At 34.0% G+C, this 24,544-nt stretch overlaps 1 protein-coding gene across 1 annotated transcript in view; it reads right to left on the bottom strand.

Annotated features, from left to right (window-relative positions):
• LOC150109732 (eukaryotic translation initiation factor 4B-like) overlaps positions 1-24,544 on the bottom strand; it is a 221,831-nt gene that overhangs the window by 119,470 nt on the left and 77,817 nt on the right. Inside the window, exons 5-8 of the mRNA XM_090409900.1 lie at positions 12,321-12,366; positions 8,749-8,856; positions 6,858-6,929; positions 6,012-6,182 (exon numbers count right to left, since the gene is read on the bottom strand). Coding sequence (XP_090266026.1) covers positions 6,012-6,182; positions 6,858-6,929; positions 8,749-8,856; positions 12,321-12,366 — 397 coding nt within the window. The remainder of the gene's footprint in view (positions 1-6,011; positions 6,183-6,857; positions 6,930-8,748; positions 8,857-12,320; positions 12,367-24,544) is intronic.

Below are 24,544 nucleotides of genomic sequence, written 5' to 3'. Positions count from 1 at the left end.
CTCCATTTCTGAGCTTCAACATCCTCCAGAATATCTTGCCACCTTCTTGATATTTATTTTCTATGTTCTTACCAAAGTCCTCCCATGACTTTTGTTTAGCTAGTTTTACACACTGTTTAGCTTTCTTACATTTGTCTCTGTATTCTCTAAGAGCACAAGCTGACTTATTTGCCAGGAACTTTTGATATGCTTTCTTCTTTTCCTTCACTGCCAATTTATCTTCCTGTGTACACCATGGAGTTCTAATTTTTCTATCCTAGCAGACAACTTCACCACATGCCTCTCTAGCTGAATCAATCAGGGTTTTCTTCAAGGCTTGCCATTGAATCTCCAAGGTTTGGTTCCTGTTCTCAAACTCTTTCATTTTCCCTTCAATAATCTTTGTGTATTTTAGTCTACAGTTCACATCTGAGAGCTGCTCAACTTTTATTCTCTTTAAAACTTTCTTTCATGTTCTTCTTTTCAATATGAAATTCAATTTTATCCTGCTCAAGACTAAATGGTGATCACTTCCAATTTCAAATCCTCTGTATATTCTGGTGTCCTGCACCAGTGGGAAAACATCAATATCAACAATAACATAGTCAATGAGACTTTTCTTATTCCTTCCTCTTCTCTCCATGTGAATTTGTGCACATTTTTTATGTTGGTACATTGTGTTAGTAATAAACAGTCCATTTCCTGAGCTGCTCTTTTCTCCAAATTTTCCAAAAATATTTTTGTATGTCTGACAATCATTTCCTATTCTGCTATTTAGATCCCCAACAAGGACCAACTTTTCTGTTTTCATTGTCAGTTGCTTTTTCTAAGGCATCAAAAAATTCCTGCACTTCTATCTTAATAGAACCTTCTGTGGGCCTATAGGCACAAATAAGTCTCATTGCCCAGTTCCCCATTCTCATATTTGCCCACATCACTCTACTTGAGACTGCCTGTCATTCAAGAAGATTAGCCTCGATTATTGCTCAGAAAGATTTCACCAGTTTTTGCCTTTTTTGTTTCAATCATCCCTATTGTAAATATAGGGAGGTTATTTCTTGTTAGTTACTCGTTTCTTGTTTTCTATTATTATCCTGGGATGCTTTACTTATATATATATGCATGTGATGCTGCGACAGTGTAATATATCGTCACTTAATTTTATACGTCCCCCTTTTATACTCTATGGTTCCTACCTTGTGTATTCTATACTCCTTCTACCTGAGAGCAATGGAAATATTTATTTAGATTTATGACTGCGCCATCCATGCCTCAATATGGTGCAAGAAATATAGTACTTCCAGTAAGTTATTAAATCTTTCACAACAAAATCTCTTTATCATCCCCAAGTTATTAATTTGCTTTGCAGTCCTGGCCCTTTTCTCACTTACTATTTATATCAATGTTTCCCGCTTAGGTTTGATTTTTATTTTTGAATGAGTGCATTGCAAAAGACAAGAAAATGAGACCAAACCATTATGTACTAATATATAAACAAAATTTAATTACTGATATCTAATAGTTACCATACAATACATGAATTCAAAACTTCATTCATACAAGAAATTCATTAATCTTAAATAATCACTCAAATGTAATATTTAGTGAACTCTCTTATTTTTTCTCTAATTAAAATCTCAGATAATGCATTCTATATCACAAATACTAAATATTATTCAGAACCAGAAATTTCTAGGTGCGCATTAAGAATCATAATTAGTCATCAACCATGTACCACACACACATTATATGACTCTTAGATTCTCATCTTACAGACTTAGTTAATTGACAGATAATCACATTGGCATATCTCATTCCCTTTGATTAGAACAGCTCTATGATGTGATAATAAGCAATTAATTAACACACATTAATCAAAGGAAATCTTATTTAGCACAATCTTTCTTAGGGAAATTAACTACACTCACGTTAAACCCAATAATAATTTTTTCACAAATCTAAGAGCATTTCAACCACTATTTTTCTATATTAAATAGTTCAGCAGTTCCTTGAGGGGAATTCTCTTAAATCACAAACATAATATAATTAACATTCAGACTCACGTGGGTCTCTGACTGTCTTGCATACGCCTTTCCTCCTTGTTTCTTTTCCTTTTCTTTTCCAGGGCTTCAGGGGTTTCTTCTCCGTTCCGTATATTCTTTTTTTCCTTGATGGGAGTCACAAGGCACTATTGAGGGATTGCATCAGCCATCAGGATACTGGATAGGTTTCCTCCGGCATCTTGAACTGATCGGCGAGGATCTGTGTAGGTTGGTGGGCATGCACGTACTCAAACAGAGTGGCAAGGCTTGAACCAATACGGCAAGATTTCCCCTTAGACTGTAACCTCCGGTTTATCCTTGGCTTCGGACTGGAAACTCCCTTCATGGACGGACTCCCATCTCTCCCCTCCAGAACTAATCGACACCTCTCCTTCTCGACCTCTTTTGGACAGATCGCGCAAGATGAAAACAGGAAGCCTGTCTCAACAAAATTCCAAGCCTTATATTCTCAATACCCTTGCACTTTGGTTTAAGTTTATTGGACCCCAAATGTCCCCATATATGTCTTGCGTGTAGTTACGAGAACCCTTTACAACAGCACGTGACTGGCGGTTCTCGAACTTTTGCCAACAAATCCTATTCTTCCTCTTTGATGTCCTTAATACGGCCAAGTGACCTAAGGGACATTCTGACTGATGGAGGCCATCCCTTTTCAATACTGACCTTGAAGGACACCTGCTACAGGACTCGTAAGTACGTTTCAAAAGGAACTGCCGACTTACAGACACTACCCTTGGTTTCAAACATCCTACTTCTGCTCTTATACAATGAGCGAGTAAATTTCTTTTGGGCTTATTTTGATCTTTATACAAAGTTTAAACATACCAAACATAGATACATTATATACAAGATTTTTAAGGTGTGTTCCTACAGTAAAAATCGATGTACTAGGGATTTCATTAATTTTCGTAACATCGAGTTTTTACACTATTATGTCAATCTCGTACTTATCCACTTCCTCAGCTAGCTCCATTTCTTTGCCATTCAGGCTTCTTATGTTGATAGTACCGCTCTTGAACTCTGGTGATGCTGAGTTGTGGTAAGTTTTAGGATTTGTTCCAGTAGCTGACTTTTCGCTGTTTCCCTGCCGAAAACAACGGGGGCCTTGTTTAACTAGGCGACGCCCCAGCCGGCATGAAATTCTGTCATGTTGTACCATCATTTGAAATTTTGATTTAAGCCAATAAGAATACAATTTGGTCGGCTAAATCCCAAATTTCAGCCCATCCTCATCCATTCAGTATCCAGATAGATACCTAACAGGGTGCACCATGAGAAGGTGAGGATTGGACATTAGGTCAGAAGCCCTGGTCGGTTCTTCGCATTCCTTTGAAGGCTATGTGGAGATCTCTTCTCAGTTATATAGCCGTGACCCTTAAGCACCCCAGGTCCAAAGACCAAAGTAGCAAATTAAAGACTATATCTCAGGAGAAGATGGTAAAAAACAATTCAGAATTGGACAGATAGGAAGAATACACCATGGGGGGGGGGGGGGGTACACAGATTTATGTAGAGGATGTCTCATCATTAGTAATTTACTTACTTTCTATACTAAAGTGACAATCAAGTGGTAGAAAAGAAATTTCTATACTACAATACTGCTGGCCTAAAGTGCATTTCATAGAATAAGCCTCAAAAATCTATTACATAAACTGTAGCTAATTAGAATGGGTATGAGGATGATGATGGATAAAAGGGTGGCAAAATATAGTGTACGGTGGAGCAGAATAAAGAATGCAGATGACTGATGGTGTACTGCAGGGATTTGTACTTTTTTCCACTGTTGTTTAACATGTATGTTAATTATTTGGGGATAATTTGAAGAGTAATATTCATTTATTTACTGATGCTGATTTAATGGCCTCCCCAAATATGCCTACTTAGAGAAGGCAAGAGTAAAGAAAAGTGACAGGTTATGCAGAATGATTTGAATAAACAGTCTGTCAGTTCAATGTAGCAAAGCATAAAGTTATGCACTTGGACAAAAAAAAAGGATGCAAAAGCAATCTAAAAAGGAAATATACTGCCTTTATTATATATACTCATTCTTCATCAGATACTTCAATTCTTGGTTTTTAGAAAGCAAACACATGCTGGTCGTTATTTTAATGGACTCAGACTCACAATTTTTGTTCAAAACGTGACACTGGAATAACTCTCATAGCACACCTTGTTGTCTCATAGTGCATTGTTGAAAGAATATATCAAATCCACTTTGTCTAATGGATTCAGGGAGTCTTCCATCAAAAAACCATGACCAACTAATGCTTCTTCTTCAGTTTTCTCAAAATGAGGTCAACCATGTTGCTATTACTTAAAGGCATGTTAATATGCATTGCTAAGATATTAAGGCTAAATGGTCTTCAAGTGGTTTCCACTGTCTATAAGATTCTTGTTTCTGGGTTGTACAAAGAACAGACTTCCCCAAGCCTTCCCTTAGTGTTTCCATAGCACTTGTGACCTATCTTACTTTAACCAATTCAGTAGTCCTGTATTTGTAGATCTGTAGTTTCAAGGATTGCATTGAAATCAAATTTGCATTTAAATAACATGATCCAGAATAATATGGACTTGTAGAACATGTTACCACTTCTAACCAAAAATTCTACAGGGAAGGGTGGGAGAAACAAGTTCCACATAAAAGCAGCTTTCTTCACACTGTTTAAAATTTCTGTTATAATTGGTCCTCAGTGGTCACTTTTTTCTTCCATTTAATTTTCAGTACTCTTCACCAATACCATAATTCTAGTGTTTCGATTCTTCTGTCTTAAGGGCCACATTTCGCTTGTATAAAGAGCAATACTCCAAACATATTTTTCATAATTCCAAGTTTATGCTGGAGGAGAATAAATATCTTTGTTAAAGGTCCTTTACCATTGAAATTCTGCATGAAACTCTGTCTCTTTCACTCCTACCACCCTCAGTTATCACTCTTGTGAGATCTTAACAGAGACTGGTGAATTTCCACTAGTGACCAGAAGTTTAGTTTTATTAGTGTATAGTCATATTATATTTTTTAAAAATTATCTCCATAACTCCAAACATTTAAGTTCAGAGTAGCAAGGGTAGCAAACAGATAGCCTCGATGGCAGAATCATATTAAAAATAATATCAGAAAGTAACTTAACATTGTTAGCATTCAAAAACAAGACAATAAAGTGGTACTAGTCAAACAGAATGGGAGAAAAAGGAGGCCAATGTGGCAGGAAAAAGGGCAAGAGGAAGACCAAGATCTACATGGATGGACTGATGCAAAGTATTCTAGAAAACAAATAAAATCTGTGTGACAAGCAATAGACTAATTAGAAGGAAAGCTGTTGATAGGAATAATAATATAAACCTAACCATGTAGTATTGTCAAAGTATCCTGTACACCACTTGAAGATACATATAAGGTAACAACATTTCCATGTGCTCTTCCTGCCTAACAAGGAAGCAGGAATGGTAGGAAACTTTACTAGAAACTACTGTATATAAAACTGTGATTGTTCTTAACCGTGTATTTTTATATGTCATTTTGTGATTGATATATGTGATTGATATGTCAATGGTGGGATCTAGAATAAGCATGTTAAAGGAAAACTGGAAATTGCACCCAAAGAAAATGAGGCACCACAGAATGAAATGGTATTTATTGCACCATTTTATTCTGTTCATATATAATTATTTACACCTAAAAAGGCCATTGGGTAACTAGGTGAGAATAAAATTGTCAATATGGTGACAGAAGTAAAAAAGAAGAAAGGAAAGTCTTAAAACAGGAGATTGGTGGCTGTAATAAGAGGATACAAAGTGATACACAGAAACTCTTTTCACTGACAAAAGTGGGTCAGGATGTGGGAGGGAGGAAGAGAGAGAGGACTCAAAGCAGATTCCAAATAAAAATAGGATAATGCAAAGGCTAAGTAATACTTATTACTTGGCTTAATGACATATTCTGTCAAATCTAAAATTATGTAAATTACATACCTCTGTCACGAGATTCAAATCCTCTATTGCCATATCTCCTATTGTAAGCTCTGTCTCTGTCTCCATAACCTTGATCAGGATCTCTATCCTTGCCAAAACCATACCCTCTATTATTGTCATAACTCCTCCTCCCTCTATATGGCTCTCTATCACTGCTATACTTTCCGCCTTCTGCAAGAAAAATGAGGTTTATGCGTGACAGAGTAAATTATAAAATTATACTTAGCTTATAAAATCTGTATTCCTATTAAGGAAAACAGATTTATTCTGTGGCTTCGAACTCATAGTCATTGCTCGAATGTTTACACAAGCACAAAAGCAATTCACTCACTAAATGGAAAAGGACACATAAAACAATATTGTGTACTAGTGCAGACAACATTTAGGCTGATGCCAAAACTGAATTATTAATTCACATGCAAGTTATGCAGGATGAAAGGCCAAATTCTAGCAAAAAACAGAATTGCAATGACTAAAATGTCATAAATGTTTTAACCATTCCTTCAAAAAGCTTGCATGCTTAAACAATGATGATATTACTGTTTTGAGCATGGCTGAAGCAATTACAAGAACAATCACAGTCAAGAGGATTTACAATCGATTTACCCCCCCCCACACACACACACACCAAAAAAAAAAAAAAAAAAAAGATAAGGGAAAATCCACTGTATTTTCTAAACTGATATCAAATCAGTGCAATATTATTCATAAAATTAAAAATCAAAATATTCTGTGCTGTTTTGCATGTTATGTTATTCATGATCACATATATAATAGTGTTTATTAAAGCATGTGAAAAAATCTGATGTTGAAGATTATGGTTTAATGAAAAGCAGCATATGTTACCTTTTTCCATTTCATAACTTCTCCTCCCTCTGTATGGCTCACGATCATCATCTCTGTCATAACGATCTCCATCTGCAAGAGTAAAATGAGTACTATGAAAAATAAAACCATGCAATACTACTTGATATTACAACAGACAAAGCACATGGAGAAATTAAAGTTCCTTAAAAAAAAAAAAAAAAACATTACTAATATCATAACTGGTAATTAGTTTACGGAATTAACAATGCATATAAAGTGTATTAATTAAAGGTAACTTTAATGAATAACTTCTATATTTCGGCAACGTCACATTGCCATCTTCAGGAACATAAAGATATGGTATGTGCATGCAGGCACTAACACAAAGCAAATGAGGAAGAAAGCAAGAAACTAATATTGTTCCTAAAGTCCTAATGGTGCCCTCTGGCGGGCTAATTTAGTAGTCTTGGCAGTTGGGCTGAAGTTCTCATAAAAAAAACAAAAAACAATTCATCGCAGCAAGTTTAAATACGAAAGATTATTCAAAGAATCTTCAGCAGCTCTAAAAAATGTTCCTAACCTCAACAAATTTGGGTGCATAAAACTACCCCAAATTTGGGAGACTTACATTATGAGAACTTCAGCCCAACTGCCAAGACTACCAAATTAGCCCGCCAGAGGGCACCATTAGGACTTTAGGAACAATATTAGTTTCTTGCTTTCCTCCTCATTTGCTTTGTGTTAGCGCCTGCATGCACATACCATATCTTTATGTTCCTGAAGATGGCAATGTGACGTTGCCGAAATATAGAAGTTATTCATTAAAGTTACCTTTAATTAATATACTTTATATGTGTTGTTAATTCCGTAAACTAATTACCAGTTATGTCTGACAACGTATAAGCCTTGCTACTAGAATTACTAATATCAGAACTTAAAAACATTAGTCAAACTACTGCATTTACAATAAATAAGCTAGTTAAGTTGTAGAAGTAATATATAAAGCTATGCACAACGTGATCATAATTACATGTGATGTTAACAACACTAAACTAGAATAAACAGCAAGTTGAATGCAACAAAATTTAGTGTCTATATATTTGTAGTGGGCTGTTAAAAGGTTACAGCTACATAACTGTAGAAGACCTCCATGGTCAACTATAAGAATGTGGAAACTGAGCAAGATGATGAACAATGAGGCTGAGTTAGCAATTTATACCTTTTCTTCATTATAATGCTTCACAATATAAACACCATCAAGAGAGGGAAAATAAATTCATTTATTGAACTTACTAATATTTTACTAGTTTGCTACCCAGCATTTTCAGAGTATAAATTATAAATAACTGGCAAGCACTAAATCATTACAAACAATAAAATTGGGCCAGATGTTCTGTTGTAACTACAACAGAACATCTGGCCCAATGGATTGGATAATCTATGGATTGGATAATCATAAAGTTCATTTGGAGAAGTCAGGTTATCTGGTTTCAAAATGTTTATCTCCCAGATCTTTGGCAAATTAATGTAACCATGCTTGTTGAGGTTGGGGGAATGCTTCATAGCAGATGCTGATTCTAAAAATAGTCTTACAGACCTATACCAACTTCTGTGTAATACCAATGTCTTCCTGCATTTAATCCTATGTGAAGGAGTATGCCGAACATGATCTTCTAGTCTGGACTTACCATAAAGGTGATCACGGGTGTAATTTTCATATTCTTCCAGGAGAATGTTAACTGATCCATCCAACGTTTATCCAAAATAGGCAAACTGCAGGCTCTCTCAAGATGGAGTGGGTCACCATGGGTGAAGTAGGCCAAACCATCCTACAATTGAAGAGGCCTTTACACTAGCAGTGAGGAAATGTAACAGGCTAAGGGAAAAAAAAGAAAGAAAAAAGAGGAAAAAAAAAAAAGGAAATACATACATGAGCCATTCCTCTGTCCATCATCCCTAGAGGTATCTTCACGTGGGGCAGCTCGCCAATCTCCAGCAGTTCTGTCAACCCTATCATCTTTTCTATCACGATCTCCATCTAGAAAAGTAAACCAAGATGAAAAAAAGATGGAAGCTCTTGGATTAAGATGAAATGTAAAAAATATCTTAACTGTTAAGTGATGTTGGGGGGGGGGGAATAGAACACTTCATTATGAGGATAGATTCTTAAATAGTAAATACTAATTTGTTCTGATACTTCTTAAATAGGGCACTAATTTATTCTGATACACAATTCTAGGAATTCCTTCCACAAAGAACTAAAACTGGCATTCTACTTTTCTATTGAAAGCAAAATTAGCAGTCTTTAAACAATGAAACATCAACATCATCAAATTAATGACATGTACCCTCAAGGGATGTACAGGATATGATAGTACTACATGAAAAACTCACATTATTACTAACTTCCTATCTAAAATTTTTCTCCAAATCAATCTGTTACCGGTCAAGACTCCAACATCATCCGATCTTATATTTGTAAGACACTTTTTACTGTATCAATCAACCTATACCTTGGTCTTCCTCAGGATCTTTTTCCTGCCAACTTGGTAAAGAACACTTCTTTTGCTAATCTTTCCTCTCCAATTCTGTTTAAGTGACCATATCACCTGAGATTAGCTCTGCTACCAGTGCAGGGATTGCAGTGGGTTCAATGTTGATACACCATGCCAGCAATTAGTTGGCAATCTCTTCTGCATCTGTGACACACCTATCATCTACATTCAGTATAATTCTATATGCTGAACCAATATTTTTCAAGGCAAGCTTTTTTTTAATTTCCTATTCATCAGAGAGATGGAACAAATCTTTAACTTTTCATTTTATCTTCATTATCAGTCCACTGTTAGATGAATGCCTCTCCATGCTTCTTTCATTTTGGCTGATCTGGTGCATCTCTCCACCATAAATGTTCATAACATCTTTAACACATTCCTGGATGCTAACAATGTCAAGTTCTTTCCTAATCTCCACATTTTTAAAGTGATATTGCAATTGATGCAATATGTTTATGCCTCTAATCTTTCTCGGGATTCTCTTACCTGTGGTCTCTAGTCTTTGGTCAAGTGTTTTATTTCTAATCCACCTCTCAGATCGATAAGTTAAAATTGGTTTAAATACTGTCTTATATACAGCTAATTTAGTGTTTTAATAATTTCTCTCTTATTTCATATAAATTTATTCGGTTGACTTCCTACTATATTGGATTTGTTGATTTTGTTGATTCTGTTGTTTATTTCCATACTTAATTCACCATCTTTACTAAAAATCATGCCTAGGAGCTGAATTCAAACTGCTCACAACTCAAATAAAGACTAAGTACTGCTTGATATAATGCCCAATTGACACCATATAATTCTAGTGTTTGGAATAGCTTCTCTCTTGGCACCTTGTCATATGCCTTTTTCAGGACTACAAAAATGCAGGTCTTTGTTATATTTCCAAGATTTCTCTAATATTTGTAATAATGTGAAAATCTAATACCGACAGCCTCTATTTGACCCTGAATCCAGCTTGTTCTTCACCAAGCTTCCCTTCCACTATCCTTCTCAACTGTTTCTCAAGTATACTTGCATAAATCTTACCAGGAACACTCAGTAGGGAAATACCTCTGTAATTCTCACATTCCATTTTACTTTCCTTTTTACATATGGGTACTATGAGAGCTCTACTCCAATCATCTGTGATTCGTCCCTCTGTCCAGGCCTTCTGAAATATACAGTGCAGCCACTGTAAGACTTTTTTTTACCTCCATACTTAAGCATTTCTGATCGAATATCATCCCCCATGCTGCCTCTCCACATTTTAAGCTTTTAATGGCTTTTTCAACTTTAAGTATGGATATGTATTCCTGATTGCATGCCTGTTGAGTGTTTTTTTTACCACTGTACTGTCATTCTTTGTTTCATTTAACACTTTTCCCAAGTAATTACTCTATACATTTGAGGATATGTTTTTCTCCAGTTTCCATATCACTTTTATCATCACTAATTCCTTTTTCCAGGACTCTTTCCTCCATTTCTGAGCTTTTTCAACAGCCTCCAGAATATTTTGCCACCTTCCTGATATTTATTTTCTATGTTCTTTCCAAAGTCTTCCCATGACTTTTGTTTAACTAGTTTTACACAGAATTTAGCTTTCTTACATTTGTCTCTGTATTCTCTAAGAGCACAGGCTGACTTATTCCCCAGGAACTTTCAATATACTTTCTTCTTTTTCCTTCACTGCCTTTTTAACTTCCTGTGTTCCCCATGGAATTCTGATTTTTCTATCTTGCAGACAATCTCACCACATGCCTCTCTGGCTGAAGCAATCAATTTTCTTCAGAGCTTGCCACTGAATCTCCAAGGTTTAATTTCTGTTCTCAAACGCTTTCATTTTTTCTTGAATAATGTTTGTATATTTCGGTCTATAGTTCACACCTGAGAGCTGCTCAACTTTTATTTGCTTTAAAACTTTCTTACATGTTCTTCTTTTCAGTATGAAATTCAATTTTATCCTGCTCAAGATAAAATGGTGCTCACTTCCAATTTCAAATCCTATGTACACTAGTGTCCTACACCAGTGAGAAAAAAAACCACTATCAACAATAACATAGTCAATGAGACTTTTCTTATTCCTTGCCTCTTCTCTCCAAGGATATTTGTCATTATTATTAGCTTTGTTCTTTTCTCCAAATTTTCCTAAAATATTTCTGTATGTCTGACAATCATTTCGTACTGTGCTATTTAGATCTCCAACAAGGACCAACTTTTCCTTTTCATTGTGTCAGTTGCTTTCTAAAGCCTCAAGAAATTACTCCACTCTACCTTAGTAAAACCTTCTGTGGGACCATAGGCCCAAATAAGTCTCATTGTCCAGTTCCCCATTGTCATATTTGCTCACATCACTCTACTTGATATTGCCTGCCATTCAAGAAAAAATTGCTGTATTTAGTGTTGAATATTATAGCTACTCCTTTTCCCTGATTGTTATTGCCTGAATATAACATTTTGTATTTACTGCTTAGAAAGATTTCATCAGTTTTTGTCTTTGTTTCAGTCACCCCTAGTATGTCGATCTGGTACTTATCCAATTCTTCTTTAGTTACATTTCTTTGCCATTCAGATTTCTTATGATGATAGTACCAACTTTGAACTCTGGTGATGTTGAGTTGGAATGTATTTCAGGATTTGTACCAGTAGTTGGCTTTTCACTATTTGCCCTGGTTCCCTGGCAAAAACAACAGGAGCCTTGTTTAACCGACTGATCCCATTCCTATATAATCAGTCTCTTACATTCATTTAACTAGTCAAAACCAATATTAAATTTTAGTACGTGAACTGCATCTAGATAACAACAAAATTTACTACTTAAGGCAAGGAACTGCTGGGAATTATTTTGAGATTATTCAAATAAAAAAAAAATTTACTATTTCAGAAAAAGCAGCAAGGACAGCACAATGTCCCTCTATATAACCTTTTATTGAAGTAAATTGTCAAAGCAGGAAGTAGTTATTCTTACCGTGTTCTCCAGCCAGACTCACTTTAATAGGTCTATTCTTGAGTGTCTATAATAACAATATAATTATTACTGGTCACTGAAAGTCAACACTGCTATTTTTAAAAAACCTGTAAAAAAGCTATAACAATGAAACTTATCTTATACTCTCGAAAGTAATTGATATCTGACACCAATAGACTGGCTATAAGTAAGTTAAATTAAATCATGGGGATTTAATTAGATCCCCATGATTTAATATCTGATATCTCTAATCCCCATGATTAGAAATATCAGAAACTTAGGCAGGTCACAGGACAGACTTTCATACAGATGTTGGCTACAATTTCAGTATGTGTGTGTATTTAAAGTGATTAAGCCTTGTTAAGTCAATCAATATAGTAACACAACAGTTACTCAATTATCTAACTTAAAGAAACTTAGGAATTAACAAACTCTAGCAAGTAATCATACATTTTAAGAATATTTCAACAAACACATATCACAGATTCAATCATACATAGGTGAGAAGCTTACACAATACAAGTTACATAACATAGATTTAATGATACAGCTACAGCACATAAGCCTGCCATCAAAACTAAAAATATGAAAAATAAAAAAGCTGCAAATATGAAATGACAGTTGCGGAGATGCTGGTTGTAATTTCTTTGTGGAATGATATAAAGAACTTCAAAGCATGAATTATGAAAACTTCTGGAAAGTTTTAAATACCCAGAAACATTAACTGTATTACCTTGACAGGTACAAAACTGCTATGAACAAGGATCAATGTTTACACTGTGTCGTACTCTACCAAAACAAGATCTGGACTGATAGAGTGAATACTTTGTTACCCACACTGTGGTAATTCTATGAGATTGGTCACTAATAAAACAAGATAACTCTCCATACAAAGAAAAAAAAAAGTAGAGCTTAATGAATATCACTAAAGAGAACCACCAACAAAATAATTTCCAACTATGAAGCTCACCACTAATTCTGTTTTAGCATCTTTAAGCATATAGTGAACAGAGTGATGATTTCATAATACAAAATGAAATGCATCTACCACCTAAAGAGATTCACAAACATCCATGTCTGCCATGAGATTTAAAATCATGGCCTACTGGCTGGTAAAATCAAAAGCAAGCATAACATTCAAAATTAGCAAACCATATTACTAATTTGCATTCATGAACACTTCAGTGTATCAGAAGTCCAGAAATAATATATTAAAGCGTTTGGTACCTTATGCTTCATTAATATTAAATGTTAAAATTTTTTCTTAAAATGTTGTTTCTACAGCTGACAATATTTTACGAAACTGAGAGTAAATATCAGCTGGATAATTAAATATAATGTTAAGCTGTAGTTGAGTGTGATTACCTTTAATTATTAACAAGGTCTATTTCTCCACACATCAGTTTAGGCAATTTTTTTTAAATGGAATTTTTTATAACAAGTGTAGTCATTATATCTATGAGTGGGATAACATTAAGGTTAACACGTTAGTTTTCTAAGTAAACACACATTCTATTCACAATTACTAGATACTTGGAGAGTATAGTGTATATACAAACCATGTTAACAAAAATTAACTATGCTAAATAAAAAGACTACAGTACATCATTCTATAAATTCACATACACCATAATGCAAGATCATTAAATTAATCTCTTATAAAGTAATCAGATTTATTAATAACTAAATGTAATCTTTAAGAAAAATATTTCAGTGACCTTGCAAATCAGTTTCTATTATAAACATACTGAACAAAGAGCAGAATGCTAGGATTCTCCTGTTGAAATGGCATCTTCATCCATAGCACTAGGACATCCAAATAAAGACTGTTCTAAGCTTCATTCTAGATGCTGACTAGAGGAATTTTTCCTAAGCCTTTCTTTGTTTATTGCCCAGATTTTGGCTGACATACAGTAATGTAGGCACTGTTGAAATATTGCATATTTTCAACTGGGTTTCTTTTGGTATACAGTATTTCAATTGAGTGTTCCATTTATTAGTCTATAATTGGTACACATTTTGAAGTTTTGAATTTTGCTTTTTTCTCCTTCATATGATATTTCACATCCAAGATATATGTTTTATTTTATTATTAATAACTATTTTACTTCTAACTGGAGTTTGTCCACAAAAAGCCATTGTTTCAGTTTTATCTGTGGATATTTGCATTCCAAACTGTTCTACCATAATGTTTAAATTATATATTGCTCTTTGTAAACCGTCCTCCTTATCTGATATTATAACCTGATCATCTGCAAATAATAGCATATTTATTTTGCTATTCTGGGAAATTTCTATACCTGGATTATTTAAAGTGTTCCACTGTATTAATATTCTATTAATACAGTGGAACACATCAATATACACTATCTACCAATAACTGACTGGACACCCCTGTTATTTGAAGTTATGAAACATTCATATTCATTCCAGGTTTGTTAATAACATAAAAACCAGTGTACAGATAGTAGGAAGCATTATTTCATCATAGCAGTTGAATACAGGTGGTATGGCAATACGACTTGAACTCGGTGACTTCGATAGGTGTCATCATGGGGCTGTCACATTGGTGGCATGTCCATACTTGCCACTGCCACCTCAACTGAAGCATCCATAAATCAACAGCTGGCAATGTGATCAACAAATGGAGTTGTTCTGGCATCAGTAGTGCAAGAAAACACCCAGGACGGCCACCAAAAATGACTGACATGGGTGTTAAAACGGTTTGTTTTTGCATGGTGTTTAAACACCATGCAAAAACAAACTACAAACGGTACAGATCAACTGTGATGAGCTCAGAGTGCCAGTAACACCACAATGAGCACTAATACTGTATGAAAAGAATTCCATCTACTGAATTTCCATGGAAGAGCAGCAGCACACAAGCCAATCTCACAAAAACAAACAAGGTAGCTTATCTGGCATGGTGCACAGAGCATGTGAACTAGACAACTGACCAGTAGAAAATGGTACTCTGGAGCAATGAATAAAGGTTCACCTGTTTCCAGTCTGATGGCATGGTGAAATACTGCTTCCTACTATCTGAACACTGGGTGTGGAGGAAGCTTGGTATATTGTACCAGGTGGTGAAAAAGTAATGGTGTGAGATGCATTCAGCTGGTTTGGAGTGGGACCACTGGTCACTGTCTGTGGGTCCATGAAGGCAGCTCAATACCTTGATATTCTGGATAAGCAGGTGCTGCCTACACTGTGGAGTTTCTATGGAACAGACCCATGTTACTATCAAGATGACAATGCCCCATGCCACAAACCTGCAGCTGTTATGGAATGGCATGAAGAGATGGGTGTTAAATGACTACCAAGGCCTGCACAGAGTCCTGATCTCAACCCCCACTGAACACCTGTGGGATGAATTGGATTGGCAGCTGATGTCTGCCACAAACTGATGGAAAGCCTCTCTCAAAAAGTGCAGGAGGTGATCAAAGCCAAAGGTGGACATATTCGATATTAGGATTTCGCCTGCTGGTATCAATTGTAATTTGCTGACGTGTCCGCACAATTATTGATAGACAGTTTATATAGTAAAAAGTGTTGGAGACAGAAAGCAACCCTATCTTACTCCTTGGTTTATACATTGTTTTTCAGATATTTTTTTCGTTTATTTTTATTTCACTATCTTTGTATATATTAAATTTTGCATTAGTAAAATATAGGAATATTTATTCTTTGTAATATATCAAACAGTATATTTCTTTTTATTTTGTCAATGCTTTTACATAATATATAAACAAACAAAAGATGAGTTCTAAATTTCTAAATGAGTTTCGAAATTAAATTCTCTTTTCTCTATAAGAATTTTAAACAAAAGCTGTACCCATTGTAGAGCATCCTTTTCTAAACCCATTTTGACATTCTAATAATATTTTTGCACTGTATATTTTCAATTTTTCATTAAGTATTCTACTATATATTTTGCAGCATGTATTCAATAGACTAATATCTCTGTTAATTAGCAGGTTTTGTTTTATTCACCTTTTTAAATATAGGTATTACTATATTGAATTCCATTCTATTGGTATTTCTCCATTTGTATATATTTTATTTAAAAATTTTAACCCTTTCTGCCCTAGTGATTCCAATTGGAATCACTAACTGTCTTGGCTTTCGTAGCCCATATTAAGTGGCGAATGATTCCAATTGGTATTGTATTTCATAGTTCCATTTCTTTAATATAATAACAGGTATATATTATACGTATAAATCTTACCAATATCAGTTTTTATGACTTAGTAGAATAATATGCATATATTGGATTAGAGTATAAGCTCAGAAGTTGAACATTTGCTACCAGAATATAATGATTCCATATGGAATCAGTCAGTCAGAATTCCTATCCTGAAATATATTTTTCATCAAAATACTTGATTCTCTTGCTTTTTTAGACCTAAAGACAAAATAAATAGAAAATTTTTTTTTGCTTGGAAAAAAAAATTCTGGTCAGAAAGGGTTAATAATCTTTGATGAAATTTTTTCCAGAAAATTTACAGGTCAGAGTTTATCTCATCTTCTCCTGCTGATTTACTATTTTTTATTTTACTTAGGTTTTCCATTAATTCTTTCTTTGTTATTATATCATTTAAAGCATTTTGTAAGTTTCTGGTATAATTTCTTTTATATTTTTTATGTTGGTGTTATCTCTCCAAAGACCTGTAAAATAATACAAGAATTCTTTTAAATCTATTTCACAATTTATACTTCTTTTATATCTGCATTTTCATGTGCTTTGTCATTTTATACACATTAGGTCTTTGTACATATCATTTTCTAGATATGATACAAATTCTTCCCAGCTTTCTGGTTTCTCTTTTAACTATTCCTCATCTTTTTTTTTTATATATTCAATTTCATCTTCTTGTTTTGCTACTTAACCATCTTTTAAAAACCACCTTTTTATTTTCAATTACTGTTTTTATTTCATTGTCCCACATATGTCATTTTTTTATTTATGAGATTTTTTGTGTGTTCCTATTATATGCTGCTGATGTAATAATCTCTTATATTATTCCACTCTTTCTCGATGTCTTCATTTTCTTGTATTTTTTATAAATAGTTGTTAATCCTCTGTTGGTATAAATTACTTAAATCATTTATTAGTCCAACTTCGTAATTAGATTTTGCTTCTCTAGTTTTTTTTTTTTTTTTTTTGTAACCAATTTGATGAAAACCTTAATTTTTCCTGCACTAAATAACGATCTGTATCTACTTCTAGCCCTCTCCTGACTTTAACATCTAGGAAGAGGTTTGCTGCTTTTCATTTGCTATAAAGTAGTCTATTATTAATTTTTATCCTCTTGCACACCATGTATATTTTTATGTTTGTAGAATGTGTTCATTATTTTTAATTATATATTATATAATCAATGAGTTATTTCTATTCTTGTTTACTGTTGGTTCTCCAAATTTTTCTATTATTATTATTAATTTTTTTCATTTCTATTCTGGCATTAGGATATTCAGCTATAATTATATTGTCTATTTTATTTTTTTCATATATTCCTTGTATCTGTTTGTAAAAGTCATCATTTTCTTCTTCTCTTCCTTCTTCAGGGAAATGTTAAGTTTGCTTCCTTTAATTTTAATTGTACTTCTAATATTCTTTCATTCCAGTATGTATAATGAGTTATTTTTGCTTTATTGATTTATGGGTCCAAATCACTACACCAGCTTTTGCATGTATTTGTTTGTCTACTCCGCCATATATGCTATGATGATTAGATGTTTCTTTTATTCCTTAAAGTTTTTTTTTGTTTTGTTTCTATATTTTGTTTAATTTTCTATAATTTCTATATTTCCTTCATTTAAAATTTTATTTAAATCTTCTTCTTTATGTGTTATTCTTCTAATATAGCATATTTCATTCACCACAATTTTCTTTTTTCAAAGTTTCTTAACCTTTTCCAATTTGCGGTCTTTTCCCACATTTTCCATCTGGTTTAGATTTCGTTGAGAATGAAGGTAATATGTGTTTCCCTATGTCACGTTACTAGCATGATGACAATAGGTATCCTAATGGTAGGGCTGCCACTTAAAAGCAACTAGGCTTGCCTTTTTTTTCTTTTTTTTTTTTAAGCAGATAGTGGAAACTACAATTTGAAAGGGAAGAGCCATCTCCTAGCCCTTTGAATTGCTCTAATAGAGAGAGTAAAGGGGAAAAGAGTAGGACCAGTCTACAGATATAACATACCAAAAGTATACTGTTGGAAGTAAGATTGGATTTAGCTTGGGTATCTCAGGTTTGCCATGCCTGTACTTATCAATGTGAGCCCCTTAGTAAAGTAACTCAAGAATATCAACCGTAGATCATACACTCTATTTCACTAATAAATAGAGTATTATGGATCACAAGATGGCAGCAGATGTCTGCTGTACTCTCTTCCCTAGATGCCAATTAAATCATTGATAATCTTGGGTTATCTATCATGATTTTATTCCCTTTGCAGAATAAAAGGCTTCAGCACATTTATTTGTTATAGAATACATGAATTATAATTTAGTAGAAAACCTCATAACAAAGCCAAAGAAATAGAAGTGACAAATTAGAAAGACATGAAAATGAAACAGAACATGCAGATCCACCAGAAAAATCCATCAAATTAAATACCACATTGCCCATGATGCTTCTGCCTGTAGCTTTTCTCCTTATAAAATCATTCTCCCAGATGCATAATGAGTAATTAGTGATATCAAAATTTTAAAAAATCACAATTAGTCCCTGATGAAAGAAATGAAAATTATTTACATAAGGAATCAAGAATATATTAGCTTAAAAAAAATTTTTTTTTTTAAAATCAGCTAACGCCTTTTATTCCCTTATAGAGAGTAAGCAAAGCCTTTAAACCCTATCTAGCTTTTGGAGATTGAGTGGGCAAGTCAAACTCCACCAGTAGCCAATCAGAGATAGCTGGCTCATGTCTATCACTAATTATAGGCATTGCCAATGAAGAGCAGTTAGCAAACAAGTGTTACCATCTCTTGGTACCTAACCCTAACAAGATATGTTACTGTCTGAAATAATGTGGGTTTTACAGGAAAGAGAAACCCTGAGTTTCTGGGAGAAAATACCCACTTGCCCATTCCAGAGAACAGCTAACTCGGGAACCACTCAAAGATGGGCTTAGAAAAAGTTCCTCCAGGGGGAAACTAGACTTGAACTTAAGTCTACCTTTGGAAGGCCTATCACAGAGGATGTAAGCATTACTTCCACTGAGCTGCACAAGCCTTGAATATATTAGCTGTAATTATAATTCCCAAAGGTTACTTAAAGTCCAAAGCAAGATAATTGGGAGAAGACATTCATATAACCAGTAAGGAATGCAGAGAACTGACTAGGGCTTCTGATCCAATGTCATGTTTCAGCAACTTGCTCACATTCTATAATAATATTACCATTAAACTAGACAAGGGGAATGGATACATCATGATACTTTTGGATTTTGGTAAGGATTTTGACAGAATACAGCATGGAATACTGTTGCATAAACTGGAGAATATGTTGAACTGAATTATAAACTATTGGCATGGATGAGAAGAAGGCTAACTGATAGATATAAAAAAGTAGTATATGGGGCATGTGAATCTGCAAGATTCAAGATAATCAGTGGTGTGTTGTAAAAATAAAGGATTTTATTTTTATATAATGTTATATTTTTATATTTATATATTTTATATAAGTAAAAATTTTATTTTCTTTATCTTTAATTTAAAGTCTGTATCCTTTAAACTTACTTTAATATATCGCAATATTATTTTTTTTTTGTTTCTCTTATTATCAGTCGTACACCAAGTGTATAATCTCGTTGCTTGAAATAATCTATTACCTTTAATCCCTTCAGTCTATCAATTTAATTCCAACCCTCTCAAGGTCGTGACTATGCTATTTCACATGTACGTATTTCAGAATATTAGGAATTGCATCTGGCTGGAGCCAATTCCTTTGTCCAAATAGCTGGCTTTTTCTCACAATGAACTCTGAAAATTTGTATTTACGACTGAGGCATCGGAGATCGCGTAGAGGAATTGAATATCTTCCAATACATGCAAAAAAAAAGCACTCAGCACAACATGGAAATGTCTCTAATATTTATCTCTAAGTCAAGCAACGTTTAAATCTACTATTCGTCAGTCATGGCTACTTTTACTCTTAAGGTCATACAGGTTCTATCTTTTTATGAGAAGTGCATTGGTCAGGCAGAATCAAGCAAGTTATTTGACAAACAAAATATTTTATTCATGCTAAATCAAAGTACTAAAAAAAGTTTACACTACACATACTAAATTAATTCAACTCAAATTCACTAATCAAAATTGACATGGAAAAAACATAAAATTCATGTGTCTGGTTCTCCACTAGATTACTTAACATTTCTCGTTAATGCAATTAATTATGCTCACAGATAATTCGGACATGGAAGCAAACTTGCACATAGTTTACATTAATTTAACTCAGACTATACATGATATTAGGCTTAACATAACTTTCACATACTATTCCCTCTTCATTATACATCATCTAATTCCTTATAACTCTGCATCTTCACAATTATTTTAAGCAAATCAGCTTTCTGTCCTTACTGTCTACTGTTCTTTATGCTAACAAACAAAAAAAAAAAATCCAGCAATCTTTGCCATTAATTTCACATCTAGGAAAGTCCTACACCAAAGTCTTACTTGTTACTTTATCATCCAGGTCATTACACAAGACCCTAGAGATCGTTGACACCTTCTACTTTCTGGTAAAATTCACATGTGGCACTTTTTACGACATCGATGATAGTTCACACGCGGTGATCGTCAAGGGATATAGCGGTGGGACTCTGGAGTAGATCGCCACGGCTATTACAAGCCTCCCATCATCTTCGGGCAGCGAGACATAGATCCCTTTCCTTGGAACAGCAGGGCCCACTGGAAACTCCTCGTAGCTAGAGCAGGAAAGGAAAACCGAAACTGGAAAACCGAAACCTAGCCTCCGAAAGGCTCATGCCGACAAAACCTTGCATCGATAGCCGGCACCGAAAAGCCCTTTTTTCCGTCGATTCATCCCCCTTTTATTCTGCTCTGCCGACCTTGGAACTCTTACAGATTGAATCACCCGGATTTTCTACCTGGCGGCCGCTGAGTTAAGTCAGGAAACCCTGTACTTTGTTGACCTTCGTGAGTTGCAATAGCCTCAGGTCTTACATTTTTAATCCCGTCTGAGTTATTCTTTGTCTGTACAATTTCTTATTACAATTTATTCTAATATTTTTTCAGGTTTATTATAGAAAAATTGAGTTAAGCATTAATCAAATTACCAGTATATTAAATTAATTTTATTTCCCAAGTAAAATCAGTATAGAAGAAATTTTATTCTAAAATCCTTCTATACAAGATTTTACAGCATCTCAAGGATCAGTCCTTAGTTTATTCTTTATATTAATGTATATTAATATAGTCAATCTGTATATTAATGACATTGGGAACAATTTGACATGTGACATACAGCTATTTGCTGATGATCCAAAGATAGGTGGGGTAATTCTTGGAGTGCTGTTAATATGCAGTACTTGCAAAATGATTTGAATAGGCTGGAATTTTGGGCATGTGAAGGTCGTCATTTCAATGTTAATAAATGTAAAGTCATCATGCACTTTTGCGTGATTAGATATCCAATGTTATATTATATTGGTGGGATTATGCTTGGAAAAAACTGATGATGAGGCTAGGGAGCTTGGAGTTTAGTAAACAGAAGTTCAAGGGTCATATAGGAAAAATCGTAAATACAACTCAGAGAATAATGGCAATGTTAAAATGAACCTTGACAAAGATAAGTCTTTTTTTTTTTTTTTTTTGTACAAGGCCTTGATAACACCTCACTTGAATTAATGTGCACAGATCTGGTCACCTGGCTTCCATTGTGATTCTTATACAGTGGAGAGAGAGAGAGAGAGAGAGAGTGTGTGCAAAGGAGAGTGCATAAATTTACATGGAGATAGAACAAGAAGTCTTAGAGACTGACATGTTGGCATTCAGAAATATGTGAATATAGCTAATGTAAGATAGTATGGTTAACAAATCAGGTGTTTGTCATCAGGATAATAGACAGAAGATTGGGGTGGATTGATATCATCATCGTAGAATACCAGAAAGTAAGACCTTGACAAACAGCAAAAAACAGGAAAACAGCTGATAAGAAGCTAGCTAGTAATGATCTACACTTAATCATTCAGTACATCATTACTAGCTACATGGTATTCTGTACATTATTTCAGTAAACATAGCAGAAATTTAAAGATAATGTCGGCACAACTAGTAACTTTTGAACTTCATTTCAACATGCACTTCAACATGTTTCGCATTAACTTCATATTATAAATATTTTCCACATGCTCACATATATTTCCTCAAGGTCTCTGATGGCATTCCACATCAAAACCTGATGTTTGCAAATATGCCAAATAAGTTTAGGAAATTGGTGGTTAGAAGTATCCCAGGGTCTGGTGTCGGCTCTTATTTAATAAATTCATAAATTATTTAGGTTCAAGTACTAAACAACGTTTCTCTTTCTAATGACAATGGGTGGAACAGTAAACTGTTTGGATGAAATAAGTCACTTAAAAGATCTGAAGAGCAGACAGGGAAAGTGGAGTTAAAAATGTAATGTGAATAAATAACAACTATGTAATTTGTTAAGAACATGGTATTAAATAGGAGAAGAATAGATAAACTAGAAAGAGTTAATAAATTGAAAGATTTCAATTTTTGGTGAATAGGGAATTTAAGTTTGGGAATCATATATTGGCCAGCATATCACAAAAGTATAGAGACTGTAGGTTTAATTAAAGGCTTCCCTTGTAGAAGAAAAGAAGTTTTGATACCATTATACAAGTTTTGTTTGTCAGGCCAATGTTAGATTATGAATCAACTCTACTCATTCAAATATTTAATACTGCCAAGAGAATTAAAGGGGTTCCAAGAAGACCGGCTAAATGCACGAAGGGCACTATCACAATAGTTATGAGAATCAGTTATTTGTTGTAAGGTGACGAATTTATCTAATAGTTATAAAGAGGAAAATTAATTGAAATTTATTAGTGTGTTCAGAGCAGCAGAAGTTCAATGCAGTGGGTTGAACAAGAGGACATAATAAAAAGATAGTGAAAAAAAAAAGTTTGAATAGACAATGTTTGTTTTAAACAACAGATGAAAACTTACTTAAAAAGAGAGCCAAAAGGCTTCACTTAGGCGATGCAAAATCATTCAAATTAAGTGGATACTGAATCCAACATAATTTCAAAGCCGAATAGAGAAACTACAAGAGTTTCATGCTGAATATATAGAAACTATATAAAATATATAAAAGCATACATATAAATGTACACTTGTAACCGCCAAAACTTTTATATAGTTTTTATATATTCAGCATGAATATATAGAATCTCCTGTAGTTTCTCTATTGGGCTTTGAAATAATGTTGGATTCAATATCGACTTAATTTGAATGAATAGATGAAAATGTGTGAAATGGCTTCCAGTAACAAATTACAAAAGCAGTGATGGCCTTGTATAACAAAAAATTTGATACATTGTGGTTAAAATTTTAAATATAATGATTATCTAATTTACTACTATTTAAATATGGTGCTAACCTGAATACATATTATCAATCATCAGTATGTGTGCAGTTAAAACGTAATGAGTTCCAACATGTGAAAACAATTGTAAAAAGAGATTCATAACTGTAAATTGTGATTTTTATACAACCTATAAAGTGAATTGAATATCCTGTTATGCATAATCGGTTCAACCACAGCGGTCATTACTCAGGTACAGATTACCTGCTATTATCCCTTACCAGCACTGAATTTGTTTGTCTCAGCCTGTTGGAGAGAAGGGGGTGTAGTTCTCTAGGTGCACTGGTTTTCCATAAAATCACTTCCAACACATTTGGAAGTAGATATGTGCACAGTCCAGGCATTCATGGATTTCATGCTCCTGCCCATTAAACAGGCCTGATACTATATAGTCTCCTAGTAAAAGATCAATAATAATAATTTCTGAAATTCTTGCTGTGTAATAATTTATTTTAAAGTCTGATATCCAAATCCTACACTGTCAGACTGACAGTTTGATTAATGTTTAGGATTTGAATTGGCTGAAAATGAAAGTAAAGCATGTGGATAATATATTATGTCTGTTAACTATTCCAGTCTATGAGGATACACTCCA

This window comes from Typopeltis vanoorti, chromosome 2 (genome assembly GCF_054136105.1).
Source record: "Typopeltis vanoorti isolate ZY-2024b chromosome 2, IOZ_Tvanoo_1.0, whole genome shotgun sequence".
Lineage (NCBI taxonomy): Eukaryota > Metazoa > Arthropoda > Arachnida > Uropygi > Thelyphonidae > Typopeltis > Typopeltis vanoorti.
This window is presented reverse-complemented; position numbering and strand designations above follow the sequence as displayed.